General features: G+C 36.0%; 1 protein-coding gene across 1 annotated transcript; it reads left to right on the top strand.

Annotated features, from left to right (window-relative positions):
• Positions 1–1,130: 1,130 nt before the first annotated feature.
• Positions 1,131–9,804, top strand: LOC125824562 (calmodulin-binding protein 60 D-like). The gene is made up of 9 exons (XM_049503962.1): positions 1,131–1,230; positions 1,449–1,558; positions 2,180–2,255; positions 2,996–3,054; positions 5,494–5,987; positions 6,073–6,233; positions 6,337–6,540; positions 6,780–7,017; positions 8,884–9,804. Exons 2-9 carry the CDS (start codon positions 1,461–1,463, stop codon positions 9,459–9,461), a joined length of 1,908 nt encoding a protein of 635 aa, XP_049359919.1. The 5' UTR covers positions 1,131–1,230; positions 1,449–1,460; the 3' UTR covers positions 9,462–9,804.
• Positions 9,805–11,257: the final 1,453 nt, after the last annotated feature.

Here is an 11,257-nt window from a genome sequence, read left to right as displayed (position 1 = left end):
GCCTTATTTTTTTAATGCATATGGTTCACAAAAGTCATTTTATTTGAAGTTTTTAATTGTTGAAGTGATGGTTGTTAGGTAACTATTGAAATAGTTATTTGTAATTACTGGATACTTATTATATATCACTCATGTATTATTATTTTTAGTGTCGAATCTTTAATCCTTACCTAACATAAGTTTTGCACATTAGGCTGCAATAAAGTACCTTTCACAAGGATGCACTTTTGTTAGAATTTTAATTAATCTTTATAATGAAGCAAACAATTTCATTCCAAAAAAATAAATCGACTAATTTATGGAAGTCGTTTAGTTGGAGGAGGACGTTCCAATTTATGACGAAACTATATAGTATGATGTATTGTTAGGTTAATTGTCTCAAATTTAATTAGATTTGATACCATATTTATTCCAAAAGCAGTGAATAATTCTACTTAAATGTAAATCACGCTCTCTATTAAAGTGATATTATCCTCATAGTTCAAATACAAGAAACCTTATTAGGAAAAGTAGAACTTCTTATCCCACTATAATCTTTCAATATAAATAATGTAAGGATAGAAAGTATTACAACACTCCTAAATTTGGCGTGGCTATTAATTTTGTCCTCGAACATTGATAGTCTTAAAAATATTTTTCTACTTGACTAACTAAACTAAAATACACCCTGATCAATAGTTAGAAATTAAACTAATAATTCACGTCTCAACTATTGACACTCAAAAAATACTTCTCTACTTGACTAACTAAACTTAAATATATCATGATCAATAGTTTATGATTAAAGTGATAATTCAGGCCCATAAAAACTCTTGACTATAAAACTTTCAAAAAAGGACAAAAGATGACACCACCTAAAATTATGGTGACGTGAGATCACCCAAAATGAATGGTCTAGATCTTGTGTACACTCATTCAAGCTAATTGGTTTGCTTACCATTCTATCCAAAGCTAAGGCAGCCACCCAACATCATCAAAGACATAAAGCAAATACCAAAAAGATATCAAACTCTCTTTCTTTTTCTCTCTAAAATAGTCTTCTAAGTGGGACCCTTTTACTACACCCCCAGATATTTCACCCACGCACGCATAGTAACCTATCCCACCATCAGCAGCACCTCAAAAGAGGCAAAAAAACAAACTGTCAAACTAATAAATACAGTGTTCAGTTCTTGAGAGAGAGAGAGAAATTTCAGAGGTTCAACTAAAGTTTCAAGAATTACCAATCAGGTGACTTTTACTGAAAACCCCACTTGTAAAGTTGTGATCTTTATGGATATATGTGGATATTTTTGTGTAAATAGATTAGGGTTTTGATGTGGGGATCTTGAATTTTGTGTATTTGGGTGTTGTGGGAAATTTTCTTCAATGAACTTAAAGATCTGTTGTGGATTGTTTTGTTGATTGTTGTTTGTTTTGTTATTTGTGGTGAATTTGGGGGAAAAAAGGTATTTGTCTAAATGCAGACTAGGTATATGGAGAGGACAAAATCTATGAAGAGGAGCTTGGAGGATGATGATGACCAGCAGCCTGAGCGTAAAAGACCTGTTTTAGCTAGGTAAAGCTTTGTAATTTTTTTTTCTTGAATTTGAGTGATTTTTTTTTTGTTAATTTTGGTACATGAAGTTGGTCACTTGTGGGATTTCACTGGGTATGTTGTTGTTGGTACATGAAGGGTGAGTTTTGGGGCAGCTGAAAAGTTTATTTATTTAACTTGAATCTGTGCTAAGTTTATCACTTTGTATTTTTTATGCAGAAAATGAAATTTATCATTGTAATTGAAGAAAGGTTAATCCTGTTGAAGTAAAAGTTAGAATGTTTGATATTTGTGTCAGTTTTGAGTCATGTAATGTAATAAGTTTGTTAACAGTTTGCTCAATGTGTATCGGTTAGTATCTAGGAAACAATATACTAACAAGCAACATGTATTTTAACAATTGTCTTTCTGCTGTGTTTTCTTGTTATTTTGGGTTTCTTCTTCTTTTATTGGGGAAGGCTTTTTATGGGAGATGATCTCTTAGTTGGAGCAATGAGCTCTGTAAATAAGTACGTACTTTGGTGGCGTTACTTACTTGTGGTGTACCCTCATATTGCTAAAATTCTCATTTACAGAAGTTTACCTGTATGCTTTTTCTCTTCCTAAAAAAATCCGAGATTATCAATGATATATTTTATGCAGTGTTATTGTGGAAGCTCTCAAGGTGGATAGTCTTCAAAAGCTCTGCTCGTCATTGGAACCGATTCTTCGGAGAGTTGTAAGATATATAACATTAGGATTTTTTTTTTTCCTGTCATTCCTCTCTCTCTTCTGAAATATGTTTAATGTTGGAGTAGTAATTCCTTTTGTAATCTTCAATTGGTTGATCCTGCTAGGAAAGATGTCTTCACATTAAGTTTATCATCTATGTGAAAGCAAGTCTGTTTTGGAGGTCAGGTCTCTATGCATTTTTTGTTTTTATGTGGAATTTGAACTTGGGAATTTATCTTGACTAGTTGTAGATATTTTCTCTGATAAGAGTTATCTTTCTTCAACTGGGAAATCTAACTTTGTTCTTTCCTTTAGATTTGATATTGTACTTGTTGTATTATTTTGTTATATGTTATATTACACTTTCCCTATTATTTGCTGTGACTTGGTTGCTATGTCTTATTTAATGTTGTATTCTCCTTTTCAAATTGCTTTGTTATGCGTTACTTGAGCTGAGGGTCTTTCAAAAACAACCTCTCTATCTTCATGAGATAGAGGTAAGGTCTGTGTACACTCTACCCTCGTAGACCCCACTTGTGGTAATACACCGGATATGTTGTTGTTGTTGTATAGTTGATCATGCTAGTAGGGTGAGAAGATGAATGACCCTTCACATTTAACTACATATAGACATGTACATGTATATGTACAAAATCCAATATTCTAACATGCGAGAATTATCTTTTGTGATTTCAGTTACTTGATGTTTAGGCTTCTTATTGGATTTTCACCATTTGAACTGAACAGGTTAGTGAAGAGGTGGAACGAGCATTGGCTAAATTAGGCCCTGCCAGAATTGCTGGAAGGTTAGGCTATGAACTATGCTGTTTAGTATCTAAGTCTTGTTTTTCTTATGGACACTATTTGGAAAAGTTTTTACATTTTAATGCTTCTAGGTGGAGAGAATTCTACCTTTTTTTTATTTTAAAGAGACAGAATAGCCAAATAGACACCCTCTAATTGCACTAGATTGTGTTCCCGGCTCCCAGCTTCACGGGGTTTCATTTATAGGCGAATGTGTTCAAAATTAGTGTTTTTAACCCTTTTGACCATCCTGTGTGGTCCTTGATCACTATCCACATGAGATAATATGCCAGACCATCATTTATATTTACAAAAGCTATTCTCCATAAAAAATTCAAATCCATCCCCATTCTCATTCCTCATCTTCCCCCTCTCTAAGCTATTCCCATTTCTCTCTCCCATCCACCATTACCTCTTGCAACTTCTTGAAATTAAAATATTTTTAGGTCCTTGAATCTGATTCACTGTTGATTCCAATGCATTGTGGGTCATAAAAAAGATAAGTTGATGGATAACCAGTTTCAAAAAAAAAGAAATAGATAAGTTGATGGATAAGAAATCAACAAGGAATGGGGAAATTTTGGCTTAAAATCCTTATCTAGGTGAGAGAGATGAAGTCATGTAGATCATTTGGACCTTGTGGTTATATTGTACAGCATCTGTGGATTCATGTAGTTATTGATTCATCAAAAAGTTTAAAGACAGAAATAAAGAAGTATGCTTGTAGAATTTTTAAGGATCCTAAATAAGTTAGTTCAATCTTTGGCCATAGCTTAGTACCTTTTTTCTTAAAATACATAGTTCAGCTGCAGTGTGCATTATGTTGTGGTTCTTTTTCTGAACATGGAGTGATGCTTATTATCTAATTTAAAGAAGAGTATTCCAACTACGTTCTACAATAATCTATACAAAGTTGTGTGTTCTTTCCTAGTTGTGCATGTTGAAAGGATTTTGGAGGATATTAAGCATCTACTTTCATTGTAAAAAAGATTCTGGAGGACATGTACTCCTTTCGTGCTTTTTTTTTTCTTTTTAAATTACGGGGTGTACAAAACTTATGCCTACCTTGACTATTCCACTTGGTACTTGTATCCTCTTGGCAGCTCCGTCCAATGTGTTTAAGCCAATTGGAAGAAATTACGTATTTATGCCTCTGCTGGTATACTGAAACGTTGCGGTTCCAGTTTCATTGACCACCTGGCCATAAGTCATATGCTTGGTGCTTACATGTGTTGAAATACCTTATTCTGATACCATACCACCATAATGGGTAGATGTGACTCAACCATGTCGCAAGAGTTGGACCTGTTTGTAAACACCGACTAAAGAAAATGTTAAAACTTGTATTTGGTTCTTTAGTATCTCATACCCTTTTTTAGTTTTACCCAGAGTAATGTTTATTTTGAGTGCTTTTCTGATGTTGGGTAAGGAACTGTTGGAGCCCCCCAAGGCAAAAAGAGGACACAAATCCTTACTTTCAAGCATGAACGCATCTACAAAGGGAAAACGAAATGGAAAATAAAACATAGTCTGTAATTAGTTGTTTTATGTAATCTCTTTGAAGGTCTATTAAACCTTGATTAAGTTATATCTGTAAACATTTTATAAGTAAATGGATTCCACTCTAGTTGAAATATAAGTTGGTAGGGGTGTTCAAAACATAAAGCTGAAAAATAAACAATATTGGACAAGATGTATGCACTATGGGATTACACTGGGTGTGTTGTTGAACAATATATATACAGAATTTTCTACATTATTTGAGTATTGCATATCAGCTAGTTGAGGAGATCAGGGTTCAAGTCCTAACTGAGACTGAAAATATCTGGTGATTTCTTTCATCTACCTAAGCATTGGACAGAGTTACTCGGTACTTATGCTGGTGGAAGGTAGTGGGTACCTGGTGGAATAGTTGAGGTGGATGCTAGCTGGTTTGTACACTATGTTATATAAAAAGAGCATGTCTAATGAAACAATTTCAAATATGTGATTTCTGCATACACTTAAGTTTGCAGTGCATTGTCTTGTTTTTGTTCATTCTTCTTTTATGCGTACAAAAAAACAGATGAGGGAGTATGCTGAACTTCTTTCTCTGTGTGCATATTCGCTTTCCAAGCATTTCCATGATATCAGAAACAAAATTAGTTTATGAGCCTCTGGGCTCTGGACATATTTTTGTGCTACTACTATCCGAACCTATTCCTGAACCCCTATGTACTATGTGTGAATTGTGATTAAGGTTTCTTGGTAAATCTTAAGCATATCAAGGTTGGTTTAAGAAATTGTAAGCATTTCTGGTCGTATACAATCAAAATAGGATGTATAGTATGATAACTTTAACCTTGTCAAAAAAGTACATATACAACTAAATTTTATCTGTGTTTCACTGAATATGCAATGTAGTTTTTAGAAGATGCCATCCTAAAGTCTTCAGGTTTCAGGTCATCTCCTAAGAGAATTGAAGGGCCCGATGGAAGTAACTTGCAGCTTCAGTTTAGGTCTAGGCTATCTTTGCCTCTGTTCACTGGAGGCAAAGTAGAAGGAGAGCATGGTGCTGCTATCCATGTTGTCTTAATTGACACAAATACTGGCCATCTTGTGACTACTGGTCCTGAATCATGTATAAAACTGGACGTTGTTGTGCTAGAAGGTGATTTCAACAATGAAGATGATGAAGGATGGACACAAGAAGAATTTGACAGCCATGTTGTTAAAGAGCGTGAAGGAAAGAGACCTCTTTTAACTGGTGACTTGCAAATTACACTCAAGGAAGGCGTTGGAACTTTGGGGGATCTCACATTTACAGATAATTCAAGTTGGATAAGGAGCAGGAAGTTCAGACTTGGCATGAAAGTTGCTTCTGGATATTGTGAAGGAGTACGCATACGAGAAGCAAAGACTGAGGCTTTCACTGTTAAAGATCACCGTGGAGAATGTAGGCTGCTAGTCTAAAATTTTTGTTGTTACTTTTCTCTATTCTAACAGTTAATGACTTTGTCTGAATTTCTTACTCCCTGCAGTGTACAAGAAACATTATCCACCAGCTCTAAATGATGATGTCTGGAGATTGGAGAAGATTGGCAAGGATGGTTCTTTCCACAAGAGGCTTAATAAGTCTGGGATATTTACTGTTGAAGACTTCCTTAGGCTTGTGGTTAGAGACCCACAGAAACTAAGAAGTGTGAGTGTATAGTGAGATATAAAAAGGAAAATGAAAAAAAAAAAAAGATTTTAACTTAACATTTCATTGCACTTTGTCTTCAATCTGACTTGTATTTCGGCAGATCCTTGGAAGCGGTATGTCAAATAAGATGTGGGAGGCGCTAATAGAACATGCAAAGACCTGTGTCTTGAGTGGGAAGCTTTATGTCTATTATTCTGATGATTCGAGAAACGTTGGTGTTGTTTTCAACAATATTTATGAGCTGAATGGCCTTATAGCTGGTGAACAATACTATTCGGCAGATTCACTTTCAGACAGCCAGAAGGTGGTTTATTTTCTTTTATATATATGAGAATGTTTCTTTTTTGAGTTTTCTTGGTGTTGATATTATTGGATTTCTAACATACTGTGTTAACTCTCTAAGCTATATCAGCCTGATCATTCAACTGACTTTTTCAAAATCTAGAATTGCAGTCGACTTTGAAGTGTATTTTTTTAAAATTGTGGTGCTTACCTTTTGATAAAGAATGTGCCACCTCTAATGGACTTCAAATGTTCTTGTAGGTATACGTAGATTCTTTGGTCAAGAAGGCGTATGATAATTGGAATCAAGTCGTTGAATATGATGGCAAGTCATTTCTGAGCATCAAGCAAAATCAAAATCCAAGCTCTTCTAGGAACGAGCTTCCTGTTGGGCCAATGGATTACCCCAACACCTTGGTTAATCAGCTTCCGCAGTCACGCCATCCTGTTCCAGTTCAATCTGAGCAATCTTCTATGGATCCCAACTTGCTAGTTGGAGGTAAACTGTTAATTTCAGAATTTTATTCTTCTGTTGGTTGTACTCAGGGAGTGGTTATCTTTTTTCTTTTGAATAGTTCTGTTTGTTTAATTGATTTGGCTGGTCTATGAGTCATTGATGGTATGCTTAGCTGTACTTTGGCTGCTACGCATACCATCAATGACTCTTGTACTTTTACCACTCCCCTCATTTTCATTTGTTTTTACTTGAAAAGCTACATTTGCCTATAGCATTTGAGGAAATGATATTTTCTTCATCGAAAATGTGTAGTGATTTTGAAGGTTGCAGAGTTGTGATAATGGATTGTTAACATGTAATGAGGAAATATTGTTGTGAGGTCTCATCATAGATTAGACATTTATTTTTGAAAACTACATAGATGTATGCAGACCTTACCCATACCTTTGTGAGGTAGAGATGATTCTCAATAGACCCTCGGCTCAAAAGGAAAGTATGCGACACAAGACTAAAAGACAGCAAAGTAGCAAGATACAGACAAATTCAACAACCGATAGTAATAGGCATCAAAGAATTTGGAACTATGCAATATCTCAATTGAATAATACTACTAAGAGGACAAGGGAGACTAGCACATTCCCTCTTCCACATAGAAAACGACAACACTCAACTACTTAATAACCTTCTACCTAATCCTTGACCTTCATACTTTCCTATCTAAGGTCATGTCCCGTGTCAAATGAAGTTGTGTCATGTCCTGTCTAATCACCTCTCCCCAATTCTTCTTCAGCCTCTACAATGAAGTTGTGTCATGTCCTGTCTAATCACCTCTCCCCAATTCTTCTTCAGCCTCTACATTTCCTACCTTCTGATACAGCCTACAACCAACCTCTTGCACCTCCATACTAGTGCATCCTCACACCTTTTGCCTGAACCATCTTAGCCTAGTGGAATGCCACTCCTACCTTGCCTATGTAACTTCGTTCGTAATCATATCTTTCCGAGTATACCTACATATTCATTTGATCATCCTCATCTCCGCTACCTTCATTTTCTGAACGTTGACTGGCCAACCCTCTACCCCATATAGTAGTGTTGGTCTAATCACCATTCTGTAAAACTTACCTTTAAGCTTTGACGACACATTCTTATAACACGGTACACTGATTGTGAGCCTCCAGTTCACTAACCTTGCTCCAATATGATGTGCGACATCATCGTCAATCTGTCTCCTTGGATTATGGACCCAAGATACTTGAAGCTTCCTCAAGCTTCACTTCCCCTCCACCTTGGGCATTATATTAATGAACTTGTGAACTTGCGTTCCAGGTACTTTGTTTTAGTGCTTAACTTGAAACCTTTAGACTCTATGGTTTCTCTCCACCCTTCCATCATATCATTAACTCCAACACCTGTCTTGTCAATCAGTGTTATGTTATCTGTGAATAATATTACACTGCAACACCTACCAAAAAAATGGCGCTTCCCCAGACCTCATGCATAGCGGGAGCTTAGTGCACCAAGCTGTCCTTTTTTTTAATCCCCCAAATAAGGAGAAAGTTATATTATTGCTTACTTCCTTTTGGCATATGTAAGGTTGTCAACAGAGTTAAGAAGAAATGTACAGAAGTAAAAAATGGCGTTCCATATGTTGTAATACCAGTGTAATGAGAAGACTGTTAAAAAATGAACTGAAAGATAAGGCAGTATTTTGGAGGACAAAATGGATAGGAGAGGGGTGGGGGAGATATGATTTGTGGATTGTGGTCCTATCTAATCATGTCTGTAGTTTGGTTTCTTTGACTCTTGGAGATCTTTTGTGGTTAAGCTCTCTCTTTCTTTCTTCCCAAACTTATCCTCTGTAGTACAAATTTCATAATACCATCATCTTTTAATTTGGTGTAACAGGTTCAGGTTATAATGACAACATGAGGATGCCTACCCAAAGTCCTATGATGAATTCTAATTCCCGCTCACAGTTTGAGAGCACTCCATATGCGCCTCAGCACCAAATAACCAGCAGTCATCAGCTCCAGAATACGAGATATGATAACAATGTTGGCCTGGCTCTTGGTCCTCCACAATCATCTTCATTCCAGACAATTACCTCATCTCTCCCACAAACCAATCTTAATCCTTTTGATGATTGGTCACACAACAGGGACAAGGGAGTTGACGAATTCTTGTCTGAGGAGGAAATTCGAATGAGAAGCAATGAAATTCTTGAGAATGATGATATGCAACATTTGCTGAGACTTTTCAGCATGGGAGGTCATGGTTCTGTAAATGTGCCTGAAGATGGATATGGTTTCCCATCTTTCATGCCTTCACCATCTCCTAGTTTCAGTTATGATGAGGACCGCACACGCCCAGGAAAAGCTGTTGTAGGTTGGCTGAAAATTAAGGCTGCAATGAGGTGGGGGTTCTTTGTGCGGAAGAAGGCAGCTGAGAGGCGTGCACAGCTCGTGGAACTGGATGATGAATGAAATCTGGTTTGGAAACATTAGGGCATTTAGACTTAACCATCGACCATTTGAATAACTATTCACAAGGCCGTGGTCATGCAGGCCCGAGTAATTAGCTTTCGACTCTAGACAGTATATTTTCCGAGGGATTAGTCAATTTGATTGTTTTTTTTTCATGTACAGAAGCCTGTACAGTACATTCTCTTTTAACGCTCTCATCGTTAACTCCATCATGCTCACTCTCTGTTTCAAGATGTAATGTAATGTATTAGTTTGCAGACCCAAGGGAAATATGCTTTCAAGAACACCTGTGTGTTGAATTCTATATGAATTTTATGATAAAAAAAGATGCTGATTGGCATTGCATTTGAGTGTTTAGTTAACTTACATTATGGTTTTTGCTCTCTCCATTGCAATTATTAGTGCCAAAAATGATTGTAATTTGTAGGTAACAAGAACATGATTTTTGGCTCAAAAGCCTCTTTGTTGATCATGCATAACAGGATAGTAATGGAGATAAATCCTCTGTCGACTGCATCACTCCACTAACATTATGCATAACTCCCATCCTTCAGAATGTTCGGTGTGTGTTAGTCCATTGATTCTTTGACGGTGTGTGTTAGTCCATTGATTCTTTGACTGGCTTCTTTCTGATTCAACCTTGATAGGTCCATTCGAAATGACTTGAAGACCAATATTTATAGTTTTGCTATCGTTAGTGTTGCTTTTTGGCGCTATACACTCAAATAAAAAATGATGTTTGCCCTTGGGTAATAAAGAGTATCATTTTTTAGGTCGTTATTGATGGATTCATAAAATTTGAGCTTAAACTGTCGTTTATAACATTTTGTAAAATTCATGGACTAATATAAATATAAAATTGAGAGAATCTTGAATTCTTTTTTCTTGACATATTAACTCTAAGAAAGCGACGTACACATTTCGAAAATAATAAGTATCATTTAATAGGTTGTCACCATTGGAATCACAAAATTTGATTTCAAATTGAGTTTTTCACACATATTTGGAAAAATCAATGGACTAATACACATAAAAATTGAGATAATACTGAAATCATCTTTCCAAAGATAATTACGAATTTTTGGAAATATTACTGACCGGTTCCTTTTGATCCACAAATTTTTAGAACTATCAGTAATAATCTAGTGAACCATACCCACAACCTCTAGATAAAACACACCTCTCTTCTTCTTCTTCTTCTTCTTCTTCTTCTTCTTCTTCTTCTTCTTTTTAGCATTTTGTGATCACGAAAGAGAAATTTAAGATTTTCTCAGTTTTTCGTGTATATTAGTTCATGAATTTTGAAACATACTAGGTTTACCGCATGTGCGTTGCACGTGGTTGCCTCGTCTTGAGGTTGATTCATCCATTAAAATGTATTCCTACTCTATTTGCCACAGTCAGCTTTGGTCTTCATTGTAACCTGTCTTCCATTGTGGCAGTGTTTTAGTCGCAAATGCGAACTTCTTTGTGGGAACCGTTTCTTTGCAGGTGCAAGGATATATTATTTTTTTACTTTTGCAAGGGCGGCTCTATTTTTGGAGATATGGGATCGTATAAAGTAATAGTCACATATTGTCCTGTTGTGTTTGACAACCCCTGTGGCGCTTCTGGGAGTGTTTCATGACCATTTGATGATCTGTCATTGAATTTCGCAAACGCGAGTTGGAAGGTCTAATATTCTAAGGCAGTAACAGGGCATAACTATTCATTTATTAGTGAATTTGGATGTTTGTTGTGATACTAGCAGTTTGTATGTTGTTGAATCTGCGCTGGTTCGTTTTAGAGAGAGGTTA

The sequence above is a fragment of the Solanum verrucosum genome, unplaced genomic scaffold, assembly GCF_900185275.1.
Source record: "Solanum verrucosum unplaced genomic scaffold, falcon-dt-bn FXZP01000022.1, whole genome shotgun sequence".
NCBI classification, from domain to species: domain Eukaryota; kingdom Viridiplantae; phylum Streptophyta; class Magnoliopsida; order Solanales; family Solanaceae; genus Solanum; species Solanum verrucosum.
Note: the sequence above shows the minus strand (reverse complement) of the source record. Positions and strands in the feature narration are given on the sequence as shown.

Bases quoted from the DNA above. Each gene is read 5' to 3' on its own strand.
- LOC125824562 (XM_049503962.1), top strand. From the start codon at position 1,461: ATGCAGACTAGGTATATGGAGAGGACAAAATCTATGAAGAGGAGCTTG. The intron at 1,559-2,179 runs GTAAAGCTTTGT...TATTTTATGCAG, and splicing joins AAAAGACCTGTTTTAGCTAG to TGTTATTGTGGAAGCTCTCA. The intron at 7,018-8,883 runs GTAAACTGTTAA...TTGGTGTAACAG, and splicing joins TCCCAACTTGCTAGTTGGAG to GTTCAGGTTATAATGACAAC.